The sequence below is a fragment of the Maniola hyperantus genome, chromosome 12 (assembly GCF_902806685.2).
Source record: "Maniola hyperantus chromosome 12, iAphHyp1.2, whole genome shotgun sequence".
Lineage (NCBI taxonomy): Eukaryota > Metazoa > Arthropoda > Insecta > Lepidoptera > Nymphalidae > Maniola > Maniola hyperantus.
Window position 1 is genome coordinate 7,134,889 of NC_048547.1, and position 21,027 is coordinate 7,155,915.

The 21,027-nt window shown below is 35.0% G+C and overlaps 1 protein-coding gene across 1 annotated transcript; it reads right to left on the reverse strand.

The window, feature by feature from the left end:
* Positions 1 to 1,390: 1,390 nt before the first annotated feature.
* Positions 1,391 to 20,461, reverse strand: LOC117986896 (ras-related and estrogen-regulated growth inhibitor-like protein). Its single transcript, XM_034973861.2, has 6 exons — positions 20,226 to 20,461; positions 10,073 to 10,129; positions 7,023 to 7,099; positions 6,204 to 6,385; positions 3,398 to 3,584; positions 1,391 to 2,826 (listed from the first exon to the last, which is right to left on the reverse strand). Exons 1-6 carry the CDS (start codon positions 20,287 to 20,289, stop codon positions 2,758 to 2,760), a joined length of 636 nt encoding a protein of 211 aa, XP_034829752.1. The 5' UTR covers positions 20,290 to 20,461; the 3' UTR covers positions 1,391 to 2,757.
* Between the last annotated feature and the right edge of the window lie 566 nt (positions 20,462 to 21,027).

A 21,027-nucleotide genomic window follows, 5' to 3' on the forward strand; every position in this document is an offset into this window, starting at 1 on the left:
CATAAGGCGGTTAATGTTACGTTATCGAAGCTAACCAATCTCCTCTGACCACCAATAAAAGCCACTTATTAGGTAGGGCAGTAGATACAAGTCGCAGCTTTTCACTATTTTTTAAAACTTTACCCTTAACTTTAACCTAGGTATAGTTCTTGCATTTCATGAGGGCGAGTCGCTCATGCTTGTGTTTAAGTCGTATCGGTATACGTAAGGTAAAGTAAATGTGTGCGTTTCCCCAACTCTGGCAGGAACATTTGTTTGGATGGTTGTTTGGATCATGGTGGCTTTGGGAGATAACAGGTAATAAATGTGTAAAAATTCTTACGTCAAAGTATAGTCTAATTTTTTTACATTAGAAAAGCTTGCAGTATTAGAAATCACGCCATGCATTGCCAGTCACTTCTCGTGGGAACGCCCGCCAGACACCCTTAAACGTTAATAATTTATTAAACTTTAAAGGTGTCTGGAAGGGTGTCCACCATATTAAGTGACGGCAATGCATGACGTGATTTCTAATACTATTCTGAAGAAAATATAAAAAAAAATTACACCTTTATTGCCTTTTATCTCCCAAAGCCATTATGATTCAAACAAACATCCGAACAAACGCTCCTCCCAGTGTTGGAGACAATACGCAGAGAAACTTTCAGCTTTTATAAAATAAGGAAGGTCTGGCACGCACTGACTCTTAGGTCATTACAATTTTAACGAATTTTATTGCACTTATTGTCAAAATATTTAGATGTTTACATTTCATTAAAGTGTTAACAATAAATAAATTTATTTTGGAGACGTCGTACGCGTCCGTGTGTCTGCTGACTCGAGAATTATTTTTGCTTCACACATAATAAAGTTGTGAGGACAAGTAAACAATTCAAACTGCTACACTCCGAGTGTTGATATATCTTTGTTGGAAGAGAAATATCTACTAAGTGAAAATGCATTACGCGCTATTTTTACCCATGTGATAATGACGACGAAAACTGGTTTCGTTACTGTATGTCAATGCTTTATCCAGCCATACCAATAGTATCTACTCATAAGTGCGAAAGTGTGTCCGTCTATCTGTTACACGGCTTATTCGTTTAACCGATTTTGTCGAAATTTGGTAAAGAGATAACTTGCATACCGGAGACGAACATTGGTTTTTTATCCTGGATTATCAAAGAATTCCCACAGAATTAAAAAAAATTAAATACACGTGGACGAAGTCCACCATACTAGTCAAGTGGTGGCAGACTTCACGCACCCATGAGAATATTATGGAGCAGTCTCAAGTCTCAATGTTTCATTACTATTACGATATTTTGTTCCCCCGAATGGCAAGTCTAAGTTTTTCGCCACCAAGCTATATCAGCGCTAGAGTATTAATAGGAATGCTCAAATAAAATACTTTATTAAGTTTAATAATAATTGTATTTTCGTACAACAGTTAATTAAATACAAATACATAATTGACATTTTACATTGAAAGTTTTAATTAAAATGTACCTAATTATAAATATTATAACAGTGAACAAGACTTCCTAGTCCACAAAATGTTAAAAAAATTGCAGCCTCATTACTAATAGTAAATTATGTTTTCATTTATAAACAGCATCAATTAATACTTTATTCAAAACGAAATCATTCAAAAGGTGGGTGAAACTTGTTAAACACGTTAGAAATTATAGTCATGAAAAAAAAAATCTTCTTAACTTTTCCAGTATTAACTCTTGATGACTGAAAAACATCCTAAACAAGAAAAGAAAGAAAACTCTTTACGGGTTTTTGACAGGGCAATCGGAAAAATACCATTTAAAGATCTTTTTAGTATGCAAATACGTAAAGTATGCAAATAAGTAAAACATAGTTCAAGGTACCTACTTTTACGACATTATACCTACACACTGGATCTGTGCTATTTGGTGCCCCGGGAAATGTGCTCGGTGCCCTAATCTACCGGACTAGGTCCCTGTGATGATATATGTGGTTATATGTACAGCGTCCTTTAAAGAGTGCTTTTTCTTTAAAAAAAACTGTTTTGTAAAAAACTCACTTGACTTGACATCAGTAGGTCGATATAAAATATGAGATTAATATCTTGGATTATCAGTGAGTAATATCTGAACAACCATTCAAAAATAAAAAAACAAATCGACAAAACTCCATGAAAACCCATTTCCATGAAATATTTCGTACATAGGTACTTGTAACAAGTATGTTGTAATGACAAATTATACATACCTACTTCTTAACACTATCATAACAATAGGTAGGTACTACTTAACTAACTCTAAAAATGGAAACCCTGTTTGGTATTTTAAAAATCAGTATACAATAATATTCTGACATAAAGACCAGATAAATACGTCACTTTACTACAAAAATACATTTACATTCAAATACTTTAAATAACACATTTCAATTTTATTGAAAATCGCAGTTATAACATGTCTTTGACATTCATAACTTCCATATTTTTCGTTGCAAAATTTCAACAATTTTCCTACTTAATATACAAATATTGTCAACTTCTCTATAACAGTATGAAAAATACATGGTGCAAAGTAATTGGAGTATTCAAATTCTCATACAAATATTGTAACTTAAAAATACCTTAATCATTAGAGCCTTCAGAATATCCATTCCTTGCTTCCCATCCCATCTTCAAACCAAGCTTAACTTCCGTCATCGCCATTCAAAAGCTTTCTGCCTTTTGCAGAGTAACAAACTCCATTGTGGAGTGAACAAGACCTAAAATCAAATCTACTCAACAAATCATATGCTGAGGGATGGCCGTTTCTTCCGCACGCTTTTATTGCTCAGACCCAGAATGGTACCAATTACCTGGATAAAGAAACGTTATTGTATAGTAGAAAGGTGTAAATAAAACAATAAAAAATTAAATATAAAATCAGTAATAAATTTGCTATCACATAGTTACTCAGTATTTCGTGCTTATCATCACGATATTAAATGTTTGAGTAGGATTTTTATGTGCGAATGGAAAACTACGTAAGACAAAATGTAAATCTTCCGAAGCCATAAACAAATCAAAGATAGATCAATTTAACGACTGTTTGATAACAATTGTTTGCAAATTCGTAATGGGTTTACGCACATTGATATTTATTTAACTTGCAGTTAAAAATAGGCTTCAATATTACAATGCTGATTTAATTCATGAAATAGGAGAAATATTTCTAAATCAAGTTCATTATTTTTGTAAAATCTAATAATGTAGTATCGGCATTATAATAGTTAATACAAAACGTGTCCGCTAACAGAAGAATCGTGCAGGAAATCGCTTTATACTTCCTCCTTCGGACCAATTTCCGCACTTAGACGTCGTCACCCGCTATACGTGATTTATTCCTATCCTATTTTCTATGAATATCTTCACAATAACTCAATTTACCTTTGATACAGAGTAAGCGGCAAGCTTGCGACGCGGCGTCGGCATTAGCATGGCAAGGGCGCGGGCTTCCCGCAGCAGCGCGTGGAAAGCAAGAGCAGCGCCCGCGCACGACTCCGCTGCAGACACCTCGTAAAACTGACAGCCGAACCTCAGAGACATCTCTTGACCTTCTTCAGTCTTTACAACCCTAGTACAAGACAAAATAATTAATGTATAATTGACCATGAATACCTTTTTATTATTAAAATTTTTATGGAACTTATGTCCGACGCGGACGTACATAAGACAAGGTAAAACTGTTACAATTAAGCAGAAATAATAATTATTTTGACTGAATTATAATATTAGCGAAGTTATTTTTTATGTTTACCAACATGAAAAGTCTAAACCTCCATATATGTATTTTTTCTGTACCTACGCAATTTGAAATCACTATTATTTTGGTCCTTCTAACCGGTTAACATATTTTTGTAGCAGGAATATAAAATGACTTAAATATGGACTTCTCGGAAGTTTTAAAATGAGACAGAAATCTGCACTTAAAAGATAAAATTACGACCATTTACTACGTTATGACTGCTAAAGTATACTATCAGCGAGATTAGTGTTGAATTATCACGCCGCACGCGATATGCAGATAGGAGGGAACTGTTACGTTGCATGTAAACTACCAAATTTTTATGTCGTTATTAAAATTTTGAATCTCAAAAATACCTTATAGTGAACCAGCTTATGCTCGCGACTTCGTACGCGTGGACTAAGCAAATTGCAAAAATTCAAAAATCCTTTCTTAGCGGATGGCTACGTAACAGCATCATAACAGCTATCTGCATGCCAAATTTCAGCCCGATCCGTCCAGTAGTTTGAGCTGTGCGTTGATAGATCAGTCAGTCAGTCAGACAGTCACCTTTTCCTTTTATATATTTAGATTTAGAAATAAAGTTAAATGAGAAACTTTTAATATAAGATACCTACTTCAACCATAAAGCACTATTAAATTCTCTCAAAAGAATTCTTCTATACTAGGTCGTATTGCGTTAAAAATATTAAGTTAGTATTGAGAACGGTATGCAAGTAATTTTTGGTATCATAACACTATCGCAGAAATGCATGAAAGTGGCGCCACTTGCAATTCTACCATCAACGACTGTAATATCACAAGTGGACAGCAATTATACGAATCCGATACGATTATTAACTTAAGGTAACAAGAATAATGTTGTAAAGTAAATTCAATATACTAATTAGTATCTAGCTATGACACTATGATAAGTTTGTAGTAAATGTTGAAGACAATGATTGTTTGAAAGAACCATAAGCTCTACCATAAAGACAATTTAAGTGAGTTCTCGGTTCTTATATTAGAGTGAGTTGCTATCGAATAAGTAGTCTTATCGACATCGTATAGTGTAAAAGAGGAACTCATGTCGCCACTCTGACGCTGTGTAATATGCAGCTCAAAGTAAAAGTGGCATAACTACATAATAATGTCCCATAACAGTAATATTCCTACCGCGCTATAATGTCATAATATTTACATTTATGTGTATTACCAGTAGTAGCTTGTAGCTCCGCTTACGGGCATTTCAAGATAAAATATATTTTACTATTAATAAAACTGTTCTGAGGTGAAAAGTCTACGTAAAGTTATCTGAAATGTTAGTTTCGGCTTTCTAAAATCATTAAGATGTTCGAGAATTACATCCTACTCGTAACAGTAGTTGAGTTGTAACAAACTGCGTTGAATAATATCAAAATATCATGTCACGTAATTTGAACCAGAGTACAGGGTATCCGATATAAAATCTGCACCTTGTAAACTATAGGCCCTTACAGTATTGTTAGGTCAAGTGTTGCGGTTAGTAAAACCGTGCCACCTGAGCTGAGTAATTCCTAGAACACAATTGGATATTTGCTTATATCAAAAATAAATTATTTCTCATTAATTATTAAATAGATGATCTTCCAAAATACGTAAAATCCACGTCCTTCATTAGTTTTATACGTGATAACCATTTTAAATTGTCGATTAAACTAAAAAAAGCACATTAAATGATTGTGACGTCATGTGCTGGTATTTCTTAGAATCTCATCATACTAAGCGCGCGTTTTGACGTTTGATAAAACTTAAAAGTAAATGATTTGACTATTTGTCAAATACCGTATTGTGGGCATAATATTATTATCATTGATTTATAATACGGGGAAGGACAATATAGTTAAGTATACTTTTTATCTCAGAAAATCAAAGAGTTCCTACGGATTCGTAAAAAACATATTAAAGGTAATTCACATGGATGATGTTACAGGCAGCATCTACTTGGTACAGAGATAGGGAACTTGCATCTTGGAGGTAGACATACCTAGCCTTCCTTTTATCCTGGAAAATCAAAGATTTTAAAAATCTAAATTCACGCGGACGGAGTCGCGGATCTAGATTCTAAGGCAGAGATCTATAGAGCGCACTTTGACTTTGTTCAGACTTGAGATTGATTTAAAACGAGACAGATTTATGTGAGAGATATAAAGCTCTGTCCCGTTTCAACTCTTTTTTAAGTCGCTAAGTCAGAGTGCGCTCTATAGATCTCACCTTAAGTCTATGGCCCAGCTGGGAGCGGGTGCGTCCTACGGGGCGGCCAGCGGGCCATGCCATACTCTTCGACCCGCTCTCGATTAGGACGGGTCCGCGCGTTTAATTCCTTTCGATTTCTTGTAAATATTAAGTGTTTGTTCGCGCTGGCCGCCCCGCAGGACGCACCCGCTCCCACCTGGGCCGCAGACTAAGATCTCAATATTCCTTGCTTACCTTGCGTGTTCCAAGTCCCTTTTATTTCCCAGCAAAGTAACGGCGGCGCATCCAGGCAGCCTAGTTCTTTCCAAAAGTGCTAGAAGCTCAGCTGCCGCCAAAAACGATCTTCGGTCACACACTGAGTACACGATCGCAAAGGCGTCACCCCACCGCAGATGTTCCGCCAAACAACCTCTTTTCTGCACAAAGAAAAATCTCATGAATCATGATATTTCAAAACATTTCTAAGAAAATCCTTTCCTCATTTTCTTTCATAGCATTTTTTTAGGTTCACAGTGGGGCCGATTCTCTTGTACACAATCTTTAAACCAAACTAAAATGACACATCTACATCTATTGCTATCCCTGTCATAATGTTGCTTGTGGAAAAGGATAGCACTAGATTTAGACCTGTTAATTTAGGTTAGTTTAGAGATTGTGTACAAGAGAATCAGCCCCATTATTATTAATATCTAGTTAAACTAACAACAAATCTGTCGGGAAGCTTTCTAGGATTCCGTACCCGAAGGGTGCGGGTTCCTATTATAAGCCTCCGCTGTCCGTCCGTCCGTATGCCTACAGAAGCGGGCTCTATATCATGAACCGTAATAACTAGAGAGTTGAAATTTTCACAGAGTATGTATTTCTATTGCCGCTAAGTATAACACAATAAAAATTTCAAAATGGCCGCCATTCAATTTTTTTTTTAAAGTACCTACATGAGTAGTAGTTATATATATAGTTATATTATCTTATACTATGGTACGAAACCCGTCGTGTGCGAGTCCAACTCGCACCTGACTGGTTTTTTTACTATAAACTACAAGTATCACTTACCGCACATCCACAAGTATCCAAAACTTCAACTTCGGACGCAACACCGTCAAATGACACGCGGTGTTGATATAAAAAATCTGCAACAAAAAGAAAAGGTTAATTTTTATTATATTCAACCACAGCTTGACTGCAATCAAAGATAGAAGTAGACTATAAATCTGGAAAGACTATAGCAGATCATACTGCATACATACAGACATACATCGTACTGCAAAGTATAATGGCCATGGCCGAAGTCTCCCAATGTACCAAACCTGAGCCAATTTATTATTTTCCAAATTGACCCAACAGGATATCGAACTTGGGACCTCCAACTTATAAGACCACAACGCTCATCACTGCGCCAATGGAAGTAATTTATTAGGTAGATTTTTATTCAATTTCGAATTATTTCAAACTAGATGATGCCCGCGACTTCAACTCTTTGATTTTCCGGGATAAAAAGTAGCATTATGTTCTTCCCCGGGATGCTAACTATCGCTGTACGAAGTGGCCCTATATTTTTCCTTTTGATGTACGGAACCCTAAAAACGGGCCGAATTGAGAACCACTTCCTTTTTAGAAGTCGGTGAAAAATTGGCAGTCAGTGAGGACTGCCAGGCGCCAGCAGAAGTGAAAACTTAAAACTATGAAATAACAGTGGTTTTTTATGGATTTTCAAATTAATTGTAGTATTAGTAATCAACGACATAACATTATGTAAATTAAAACCATTAACATTAGTTTAGTTTTTACATCTATCGGCACTCCGAGCACTATTAACATTGTGGTTATATAATGCCTATTTACCTGATCAGGGAATAAGAATTGTCGAAACCGTCTTTGCATCAGCTAATAATATTATCATGATCAACGTTTTGTAAGAATATTATTTTGAAATGAGAAAAGTTGAGCAAACTTTTCGTGAAAAAATAATTTCGTATCAAATAAGATTTTTCACGAACGTCCTTGAAGGTTATTAAACACAAAACTCTTGTGAAAGACGCACTCCCATTGCATTAATCACGGGCTAGATTGCGAAAAGAAAGGGATTACGTAATATGCGGGGATTTTTAAAATTCTACGCAATCTTTTGAGTGTCAATGGCCGCTTTAGTGGCGCCGCGGCGGCCCTCCAGCCTTGGCTGTAACTAATTCACTTGCCAATTTCGCAAATAAACTATTGGCATCTAGCACTTGGCAGGTGATAAGGGCTTAGTATATCAAAACAAAAATGAATGTTAGTGCACTCTAACTTTCAAGTAATCTAAAATCTAAAATGATATCTCATAAACAAAATCATTTCAAACTCATGCTTGCCTATAGAGAGAGAGCCAGCGCGTGCGAGACCTTCGTTATTTTATAAAAGCTGAAAATTTCTCTGTGTATTTAATTGTCCCCAACACAGGGAGGAACGATCAGCGACTATTAAGTTTGGATCATGGTAGCCTTGAGAGATAAAGATAACAGGTAATAAACTTTTGAACTTTAAGGGCGTCTGGCACTAGTTGCCACGACACTGAGTGTCTGTCAACGTATGACATGACTTCTGATACTATTCCGAAGAAAATATAAAAAAATTAGACTATAATTTAACGTAAGATTTTTTACACCTTTATTAGGTACCTGTTATCTCCCAAAGTAAACATGATCCAAACTTCATAGTCACTGATCGTTCTTCCCTGTGTTGAGGACAATACTCAGATAAACTTTCAGCTTTTATAAAATAAAGAAGGTGTGGCACCTGCTGGCTCTTAGTCCACTGCTTTCTTGCTTGAGATTTTAAAATGCTATTCCAAACAAAAAAAAATGGGGGTAAGTTAGTACTTATATAATTAAATTGGGGCACCCAGAGCCGTGAAACCAGTATAAAAAAATTAAGTAGGAGAACACACGACATAATCGGGCCCAACCGTTAAAAATTTGACCTGTAGCCTTATGTAGAACACAAGCGTAAAAAGAGACAATTATTTTTGATTCAGGCAACAGTATCGATCTTGTATCGATAAAAACAAAAATCGATAAAATCTCAAAGCTCCGGATTTTCTTTGATGGCATCTTTAGCTAAGATATAATATTAAGTATAACGAGGGTTTTAATAACTGTATAGGTACTCTTTATAAAGTTATTTTCCATAAAAATACATATTAATGTACGGTTGGCCTCAGAATTCGAGTAGCAATTCCGCAAAACTATTCCATAAAAAACCAGTCGCACTTATGACCTTTTTCTATACCTAAACACGTCAACAATCACTGATGTGCGCACAACTGTGCCATGCAGTGCTAGTGAATCCGAACATTGAGGTGCCACACAAGTTTTGACCTTTGACTGTACTTATGAGCTAGATAATGTCAAAAATAAAGTAAGTAAATATAAGTATTTTAGCGTTTAAACTACCGTGAGTGATTTCCATTATAAATACTATCTGTCCCGGCTTACTCACGTGTGTAGTCGACGTTAGCCCGACTAGTTTCGAACCCATCCGGGGTCCTTTTTCAAGGGAGTCCGTCCGCGCACGCGCCGCGGTTTTGACTGCGGGACGCACGTGCCGCTGCCCGTAGAGCCCGTTGTGAGGGTGGCTGGGGTGGGGGGGGAGACAGCTGCCGATCGTCTCCCGACAGTTCCTGCTGTTCTTCATCACTGGAACCGTCACCGAAATCCAGGCACGCGGAGCTAATGGTGTCCCGTCCCACGACTGATGCCCTTGTCTTAGCGTCAAAAAGCGGTTTCCACGCTGAGGGTAGCATCCATCCATTGTCACGATTGAAATTCGGGTGACGACTAATTTCGATCGCTTCCCTAACTACACTAACGTCGACTACACACGTGAGTAAGCCGGGACAGATAGTATTTATAATAAATATAAGTATTCAATTATGAACAACTTCTACATACAGTACCCGGTGGAAATATTGTACATCGACCTTTAGAAAGAGCGTCGTCTCTGTTGCTGAGACCGACAAAACGTCACGTAGGTATGAGTGACAGAGGCAACGCTTTACAAAGCATAAATCTCATTCTAAAGCTCGATGTACAATATTTCGTGCCAGCTTCTGTAGATCTACTAACCTCCCGTAGAGCTGTATTCTCCGATGTATCTTTTGGTTAGATAACGAACCACAGTGGCTGAAACAAAAAGAAATATTAAATTAATATAAAAAATCAGCAAATTCGAGTAGGTAGGTACCTATTTACCGACGCTTTCATAATGTTCATTGTTCAATGTTATACATATTTAGTATTTTATTGAAGAAAATAGAAAATGAAATGCAAGTTTGCGACAGAGAAAGCAATTAGCAAGTAATCGGTAAAGGTGTTACAAAAGTTGTATTCTTGAATAAATTTATAACTACGAGTTTCAATTAGAGGGAAAGCTGACAAAGGGCTAGTCATTACACGAATGCTTGAATTGCCTAATCGGATACTAAAACTATACCCAACAAAGAAAATCTACTGAAATTGAACAAAAACAATGAATGGAATACAAATAAAACAAAAGTACATAATGGGTATTCACTATCTATCAATCAAATAATTTTAATATAAAAAAGCAAGACTTTTTTTTTACTTATTCATTAACCACTAATGACAACGACTTGGATTAAAATAAAAATAAGTAAGTCACACATTATATTTATTACGTACGAACCTAAAGAATTTACAGACGTATAGACAAGGCACGTATAGGCATTTTCTGATAATATAATACTCTATTAAATTATTTTTATTTATACAAGGAATCTTCAAAGATACATTACTCTACAGTCTTCTTTAGTCGCGTCACTGACATGCTAATGTTAACAGACGTGTGGTGCGTGTGATATGCGCGTTCGAATAATATTTCAAAGTTTTAAGTTTTCAATTCTTTTTAGGGTTATGTACCTCAAAAGAAAAAAAGGAACCCTAGGACCACTTCGTTGCCTGTCTGTCGTGTCTGTCAAGAAACCTATAGTACTACCCGTTGACCTAGAATCATTAAATTTGGCATGTAGGTATTATAGAACATGTAAGGGGAAAAATTCGGAAACCGTGAATTTGTAGTTACATCACAAAAAAATTAAAATGTGTTCATAACAAATAAACCATGTGGGGTATATCATATGAAAGGGCTGGACATTCTAAAACAGTTTTTTTTTGAAAGTTTTTGATTTATCGTGCAAAATGTCGAAAAAATACGACTGTAGTACGGATCCCTCGGTGCGCGAGTCTGACTCGCACTTGGTCGGTTTTTTTACTTAAACAAAACTGTAAATTGCACGTAAGTACTACTAAATACTTGGTTACAATGATAACAATATGTCAATTGCATTTTGTTTAGTATCAAAACAATTGCTGCAATAGAGGATAAGACAAATAAATTCTTCACTCTATCCTTTCATTAGGGCACGTCGGCATTATCACCTCTGATTGCTTTGCTTAATTTTATTATCATTTCATGTAATTAAGAGCAATATTGACCATGGTAACTTGAATTAAGTTTTATACCTTAATTTTTTACCTTAAATCTCAAGAAGAATAAAACTATTATTTATTTTATGACTAGACGATGAATGCGACTTCGTCCGCTGGTTTAGGTTTTATAAAAACCACGTTGGAGTTCTTTGATTTTCAGAGACAAAAAGTACTATGTCGGTCTCCAGGATGCAAGTTATCTCTGTACCAAATTAATCGCGACTTCATCTACATGGATTTAGGTTTTAGGTTTTCTTAAGGATCTCTTGGATTTTCCGGAAAAATAGCACATGTACATCACCGGGATACAAGCTTTTTGACGAAATTTGGTAGAGGGATACATGCACCAAATTTCCTGGGCCGTGAAAAACTAGCAGTCAGACATACAGAGAGACCCACTTTTGCATTTATAACATTAGTATGGTAGTATGGATTAGTCCTTACTCTTACAGTGGTTTAAAAGTGAGTATTGAATAATATATCTTTCATTCATTCTCTTTTATTTCTAATATGAACTTGTGTATCCGTTATACTTTCGTTGTCATCATCATCATCTCGTCTCATAACGCCTGCATTTTATTAGGCGTTGCCAACTCTAAGCACTTGGCGTGAAACTGTGTCTGTGACAGAACAATAAAAATGTCATTGCATCTTTATAAATGAGCTTCTGCTGTAATACATTGCATTTATGTACCTAATATAAATAGCAAACTCAAGGAATATAAAATTTTATGTGGCTGCATTTGTGTAACAAACATGTTTTATTAATTTAGGTGGTGCCCCGCATTGATGATTATATTAATTCTTCTTATTAAGAATTAACCACCTCTTTTTTGGAAGTCGGTTAAAAAACTAAACAAAACATTATGTTGACAGTGTTCTAGCTGCAATTTACTTTATAAGTTCATTAACAGGACAACTTTTAATCATCATGATCACCATGATCAACCCATCGCCGGCTCACTACTGAGAACGGGTCTCCTCTCAGAATCAGAAGGGTTTTGGCCATAGTCAACCACGCTGGCCGAGTGCGGATTGACAGACTTTACACACCTTTGAGAACATTATGGAGAACTCTCAGGCGTGCAGGTTTCCTCACGATGTTTTTCTTCACCGTTAGAGCAAGTGATGTTTAATTGCTAAAAACTCACATAACTCCGAAAAGTTAGAGGTGCGTGTCCAGGATCAAACCCCCGACCTTCGATTATGAGGCGGAGGTTCTAACCACTAGGCTATCATAGCTGATAACAACTTTTAATAAATTCATTGAAATAATAGATATTCCTTTGGTATTTTACTAAGCATGTTGTACCTACGTACTTATTACTTTTTTTAAAGAATATTAGCCAAGTTAATTGCTGACTAATATTCCCCTTTCCCCTCTAATTAAGCGTAAAGCTTGTGCTAGGAGTAGGTACGACAATAGTTCAACGGGTGGGATTTGAACCGGCGACCTTTCGGTTTTCAGTCCGCTCCTTTAACCGTTGAGCTATCGAGGCTCTATTATCGAAACATGCAAAATAAACTTCAACTTGGGAGGAAAGCAATTAAACTAACAAGCACTTTCACTGCTGATAACAGTCAAGGTAATGAACAAGAACTTTTGAAACCGATGTAAAAATTAAGTTTTTTAATTGGAAGTAATTAATAAATATTTATTGCAATTGTATTTAAATACGACGTATTCACTAGCCTATACTCGAGCGTCTTCGAAGATTTTATTTGTGTACGCAGTGATACTCAAATTAATAAAATGTTATATCACGTAGGAATTATGAATCCAAATCTACCTAATTACAAGATTTGAAAAGTAAACAATTATTTTCAGAATAATAATTGTTTCATCGTCACCATCATGATCAACCCATCGCCCGCTCACTACAGAGCACGTGTCTCCTCTCAGAGTGAGAATGATTTTGGCCATAGTCTACCTCGCTGGCCATGTGCGGATTGGTAGACAACATTCGCGGATTGGAATAATCGTTTACAAAATTCAAATCATAATATTCTTATAGGTTAGTTACCTACGTAGGTACATGCAATTCATAGTTATTTATTTCATGTAAGACAACTATAGTGCCTCTTTTAGTATGTGTGGGACTTACTAAATAGATATTTAGATATTCAGTGGTGGAACTCTACCATCGCTTCGGTTACCGCAGCTTCTAATAAGAAGAGCCAGCAAGATAAGTTAAAAATATTAAACATATGATTTTCTAAATGATATTCAATATTACGATACTTTATTGTACAGTGCTCGGCAGAAAGTAATGTACATCGACCTTTAGAAGGAGATAGCAGATTTGTAGAGCGTTGTCGCTGTCGTTGAGACCGACAAAACGTATATAGGTATGAGTGACAGAGACAACGCTCTACAAAGCCGAAATGTCATTCTAAAGGCCGATGTATACTTTCTGGCGCGTACCTACTGTACGATCTTTTTTATGCAGTGAAATGGAAAAGGTAGGTACCTACTCTAGATTGCGAGATGAGGAGAGATGTGAAAATAATCGCATTAACTCCCAGAACACACCGGAATCGTAACTGTAACGAGGTCTATAACGGTATATCAGGAGACAAGGCAAATTTAAGCGATCATGCCTGCTGAATACGGTAGCTGAAGGCGAACGTTAATTAAGAGCATCGACTAAGGTGATCGAGACTCGGTCCCAACCTGTCTCACAAGACATGTTAATTGGAAACCAGACAGTTTAGCCCAATTATAAATGTCTACTTTCGGTCGATCAGCATATTCTGATAAGGCATGTAAAAATATATATATATACAATATCAATACATTATAATACATGTAAGCTTTGGTATGTAAGGTATGTAATTTTTTACTTCCTATTCTTGGTAATCGTAGTGACTCAAGCAAGATCACTGTCAATGTTGAACTGATGTCTAAAATGTTACAGGTTTTTATAGTGCATTCAATATTAACTGGCGTGTTTCCACTTGAGACCGTCATTAGCAATAACAATAGGATTAAGTCATGGCGGGTGAATTCAAAAGTATCAAAACTTATATAACACACTTATGTATCACAAAATATATAAGGTTGAACCTGCTCCTTTAAAAATGAATGGGCTCTATGAGTGTTTGGTTTATTAGCCCTATTGTTTACGTGGCATGTCGAATGTAATTCTATTGTTATTGCTAATGACGGTCTCAACTGGTAACGCGCCAGTTAATATTGAATGCACTATACATCACCTTGGCCTTGTCCGTGACCATTTCTAACAATGTGATCTTATCTATAGGCATATTTAACAAGCCTCTGTAGTATTACATGCCGTAAAATAAAAAAGGATTCGACTCCACTTTCTCCTAAATCGACACATCAGCGACCTACTAATTTAAATTTCTCTGCCATGCCTGTTAAGAATTGACAGCCATATGTTCCTAAACAATGATATTTGACTACATGACGAGTATTATAGGTCTATGTACATGACCTGGAAATCCAAAAAACTGAGTGCTATTATTACACGTCAGGTCCATGTCAAAATTAGATTAATTAAAATATGCAACTACTCTTTGAGCTTTTCTGAATAGGCACTTCAATAATTTTGTCATCAGTTAAACATCGCTAATAGCAAAAGATAAACGCGTGAAAGATGAGAGAGAGAATGTCATTATCAACATTCTAAACAATTTTAGACAATGCGTAGCAAAAATATCTCCCACGCTATTAAAAAATATTATCAGTATGACGAGGCATGCAAAATACGATTTAAAATTAGTCGTGTGTATAGTGAGAACTTGAGCAGTGTTGTAGAGACGGGTGTCCCAGCAGACGTTTGACCGGGTGACTCACTCCATCAGTCAGTGGCCAGTAGCATGCGGCTGCCGCAAATAAATATAACTGCAACTGGCATTTAGACGTTCTCGATCTACAAATCGAAACGCATTCTGCGAGTTTTATGTCGTGTATAATACACGGCCTGATTTGATAGCTATTTACATCTCGATCTGATATGCGCGGTATGGAACGACTACCTAACAATACAATAACACACACAATTAGCTCACATTTTAAAGATACGCTTATAATTTAAACCTTTATGCCTTTGAGTTTTTGATCTCATGACATTTGGCTGAACAATTTGTAAAAGGTATTAGATATGTATCTATATATCACCAACTTTGGACCTGGTTATAACCCGTGTTATAACTACGTGACTAAAATTGATTAAAACTAGGTTAAACATTGGTTTAAAATTGTCAATCGTATTCTGTGGGTTTACATGAATACCTTTTGAGTTTGACATCTTCTCGTTTCGTCCCATTGACCATGGTTTGTTAGACATTTCAATTCGATGAAATTCAAAAATGTCATTGTACCACAGAATATATAATAGTAGATTGTATTTCAGAAGTTGGAATGTTTATATTCAATTGTTTAAACTAAATTAAAATAGCATAAAATATGGATCTAAAATTAATTTAGGTATGTTATTAACAAAGTTAAGAACAATGATTTAAAAGCGTAGATATTATATAAACCTTGCATAAATTCTACTGTATTTTATTACCATAAAATAACAGTAAGCTCTAAGTTATTAAGAGAGAAACGTTAATTCTTCTTTGTCAATATTGGCTGCATCTATTACTTAATCAATGGCGACATTAGTCAAATCATCTTACTCAATATATCTTAATTGTTATGATAATATGCTGAGTGTTTCCAAAATGATATCCGAATGCCACCACGATAAATCAATTTCACTCAGCAGCTTTCGCCAACATATTGTTTATACTTTCTATTGCATAGACATTATTTATTGCCGAATAGCCACTTTTCACGAATTATTTATCAATTACGTTAGGCTGTTTATTAACATAATATATAAATTAATCATTATCAATTTTGTTAAACGATAAAGTTACATTATTTTGTATAAGTTTCCCGTTCCTTTTTATTTACAAATATAAGTGAATCAAAATAGTATTTAGTTCCAAACCTAGATTAAATATACGTCTTCTAGACAGGACCTTTACAATCTGTGTATATATCGGTATATAAGGCGAACATCTTAAATAAAAATATAATTGCACAATAATTGTCTCAAATTAATTTTTTCTATCTATGTTTATAGAGAATCAACATTTATTGCGATTTTTTTATTACGTCCTTATATTATTATGTACATACATTATATCTTTTGCAATATCAATCTATGTCATCTCATATCATAATATGCCAAAAAAATATGTCGACCTACATTTTATTTATTGACGCTCTAATAGGGCTATCGCATCGATATCTGAATTACTTTTCCATTTTTATGGTAACCTAAAATTCAATATTGAATAAATGTTAACAAATAAATGAAATTGTTTTATATCAATAAACCTCTATTTTTACCTTTAGTTACCTGTTTATTTACTTATTTTTAATAAGGTTAGTATTACACGACATGGTAACATGCTCGTCTGTATGTATCCTATTAATCCGTTGCAAATTTATTTTTTCATGGCTGCTTTCTCTTCAGTACCTAGCTGTAAAATATAATTGCAGTCACAGAGTTTTAAATGGTAAACATTATGCATATTGCATGGCAACTTCTTAATTATTATCTATTTTATTATTTTACAACTTTAAGTTTATACCATTGCACCTACTGTCTGGTATTAATTAATTTAAATGAGCTATAAACGTGTTCCTAATGAAGTTCATAATTATTTTAATAATATTTTAAGAAGGTAATAATTATTTTAATTATGTTAAACTGCGATTAAATCAAAATTGACAATCAATCAATATTTTTACGACAAAGAAATTTGCCACAACTTTTTAATGTGCTATTAAGTATAAAAAATTATGTTATTGCGCAAGTTATTAAGTACAAGAATATCTTTATCAAAATAAGATAATCAATCAACTACTAGATTTGTAGAAGGTAGAATCTAAATTAATACTGAATACTATAAAATTGATTTTAAAATTATACCTACACCACCACTGCCTCATTGGTATGATCTACTTCTCTAATCTAATATAATCTAATGGTAGAACTTCCGAAAGAAGATAATATTATGTTGATTTAATTTAATTATGATTTAGTGCCTATTTCACCAACGCAACGTCGACTGCCGTTTAATAGAGGATTAAATTGGCCGTAAACGTAATGATAGTGTTTGTACTGAAAACCTGCTAAAATATCAAATTTTTCTCGGATAAGACTTATTTTACGTTGATGAAATCGGCCCCAAAATGGATTTACTATAATTTCAGCAAGCAATTAATATACAATAGAAAGTTGACAGACATATTACTTTTTCTGTGTATTCATAAACATTATTTGCATAACAAATATATCGATCAATTTCCTTAAACATCTTAAAATATGCAACTAAAACACGCTCTATTTTGTAAGCAGTGACTTGATTAATTTCAAATTTATAATTTATGTCGAATTATTATAAAGCTCTCGCTTTTGTAAATATTAGTCTACTGGACTACATTTATTTACTAACCCTCTAACAAATAAACCTGGAATAGCGGTGGAATAGTTATACTCTGTTTTGTCTTTTTCCTTCAAATGTCAAATTACTGATGACAGAGAAAGGCAAAACAGAGTATAACTATTCCACCGCTATTCCAGGTTTATTTGTTAGAGGGTATAGGTATAGCGCATAACTGAGTAGGCTCCTGTGCTAGTGGAGCGGTACGGGAGGGGTGACATTTGTCACAAGTTGACGAATCACTGAGCTCATGCGTCACGTCATCACACCCCTCCCGCACCGCTCCACTACAAGCAGGAGCCTACTCAGTTATACCACATGTTATGCGCTATACCTTTAGTAATTAAATGTAGTCCAGTAGACTAATATTTCCATTGTTAGTAGACTAATATGTGTTACGCTATAAATTGCTATTTTGTTAATATATTCCAGCAACGCTGAATAATCAGTAGCTAATATCTGCGAGATGCGTCAACGATCTATGTCTGCTCATTAGGATAAACATATCGCCCCCTCAATACGTTGTTGGTACAGTAATAATATTTTAGTGTTGGAATAAGTATGACTACTAGACCTGCATTCCACGAGTTGAGTATTCTGTTTAATGACCCTGACTAATGTACCCTTGTGACACTCCGGCGATTTACGCGTGAAAGGTACCAATTTGATATAAAATAAGGGAAACAAGGAAATGTTCGTTCTGGTAAATCAAGTTTGAGTCTTCATAAAGTTCATGCTGCATTAAGTTCATATTTTTTTTAAACATTACAATTATTTTAACGTTATTATTGATTGTAGTAACTATCAAAAATTATTTCATAATATTTAAATAAGAACCATTAACAGTAGTCTAGTTTTAATGTCTATCAGCATTCCGAACACTAATAATATTAGCATGTCGGCGACGCGACCTTGAAGTTTTTATCCATCCCAAAATTGCTTAATGCGCCCAAAGAAGTTTTCACTTCAATCACTTGTTTGATTTGTTGAAAATACCAACTCTGTTGCCTCACTGCGCATTACTGGTTAAAAATACCATGCCTTAAAACTTCTTGTCTAAGATGATTGACGATTTCCGTCAAACTATAGCTGTACTGTAGTAAGCTGTAAACGGAAAGTACGCGTTTAGTTATAAATATTAATTCATATTTCCGAGTTTAGTGAAAAATACGCATTTTTTGCTAATAGGTAAAGCAGGTTAATTCCAAAAAAATTGATGGTCATCAGACTTGCTCCAACCCAAAGCTAAACTACCATGATAAAATTATCAGTGTTACCTATACTGATTTCCGAAAAAAACAAAGAACAAAGAAAGTAGGTAAGTAGGTAGTTACTAGTTAGGTACCCTGTGTAGGGAGGTACCTATTTGTCATGAGAATTTATATATCGCACTAGAGTTTATTCTGTACATTGTTTTAACAAACATGTTATCTTGTTTGCACTACAATTCCATGGAATCGGCCACCAGCTTTATTGACAATGCTTGTTATCAATAATAATATATCTGCGACGCGACGCCTACGGCTGACTGATAAGAAACAAGAAAGTAGGTCCTACCTACCATAGGTGCATTTTAGAGCGTGAAGAAAACAAAGATTTTCCATTACATGCACTGTTTTGTCCTTGAACGTACACGTAATTTATTTATATTATTCGCCTACTCTATGGAAAAGTCTATGATATTAGCTACGTCCATTAGTTTATCCCTCATGTCAGAGTAGTCACCCATTGAATCCTGAATTTGTTTAAAGGATAGAAAATAACGCTTCATAAAAATTGCGTTGCAGTAGGTACCTACCACACCTACCTACTTAAATATATGATTATATTAGGGTTACATATAATTCAAGATGAAAGCCTTTTTGGATCCTGGAAACAAAATAGGACTTCCCTTAGCTTAAATCTAACAATATAATTGGAATATGAAGGTACTATTATACGATTTATGGTCGGTACAAACCCAATTAATGTAATTACCATTGTTTATATCAGATCACTATTGAAACCAAGATCAAAGGATTTAATTATAAGTCTCAACGGTCAATAATAATTACTGTGTGATTATAAAGCACATGTTCTGATCCCAAAATAAATCAAGGAACTTTTTTCAAGCCATTAGAGGTAATTGATTTCGGCATCCTGACCAGGGTCAAACAAAAAATAGCTTAAGGCGAGATCCAGACATGCGTCATTAAAGCCGTCAGATCGAATTTATGTACAAAAAAGAATGTCATCAGGAACTCTTGGATGCCATCGAAATTATGCAGCTGTTCTCATCAATTTGATTTGTGGTACTCACCCGATTTGCCGGTGCGTGCACTGCCCAGAACCACGACTCTTATTCGATTAACTGTCATCTTCATTAGTCTTTAATCACTGCACTGGAAAATAAGTTAATATGTCATTTAAACCCAGCTAAATGAATTGATTGTATTGTTTCTGGACGGATTATAAACGATCGCGTTAGCGCAAATGTGAATCAGCTGTTAAAAATGGCGGACGCACGCGCGCACAACGCACCTGCTAGCGATCGACTGCAGTGACAGAACATTGGCGCTTAGCGCAGTCGCAACACGAAGCTCACCTATTGAGTGGAAATGTAGTTGATAGTTTAGTCAAAATGTGATTTATTTACTCCTATTATTGATGTGTGAATCTCCAGTAAGTGAAACAATCTATGAAGTGAAGGTAAAAAATCGCTATGTAAAGATAAAGATATCCATTTTTATAAAAAAGTAGCACAAATAAGTATAAAAGTGAGATTTAGGCAAAATTGCACTTGAAAAGTTAATCCCACTCACATGCTAGAAAATGTTAGACTTTAAAGATGAATATTCGTTTGTCGTATCGCAGAAGCGAATTGCCTAATTGATTGTTTATTCAAGACTATAGAAGTACCTACTTACATCGTTGTTTTATTACAATTTACAACTGATAAAAATACCTACGATCCTAATTGACAGAATATTTAGAAAAAAAATAGAGTTCACAAAAAGTTTATTAGTCTGCTTGTCACGCCACTTTTGTAAAACATTAAATCTTGATAAAATCTCAATTAGAAGTACAAATAAGAATTGTGACTAGTTTGTCAGCGGATATTA

Bases quoted from the DNA above. Each gene is read 5' to 3' on its own strand.
- LOC117986896 (XM_034973861.2), bottom strand. From the start codon at position 20,289: ATGAAGATGACAGTTAATCGAATAAGAGTCGTGGTTCTGGGCAGTGCA. The intron at 10,130-20,225 runs GTGAGTACCACA...TTTTTGTTTCAG, and splicing joins TGCACGCACCGGCAAATCGG to CCACTGTGGTTCGTTATCTA. The intron at 6,386-7,022 runs GTAAGTGATACT...TTCTTTGTGCAG, and splicing joins TGGATACTTGTGGATGTGCG to AAAAGAGGTTGTTTGGCGGA.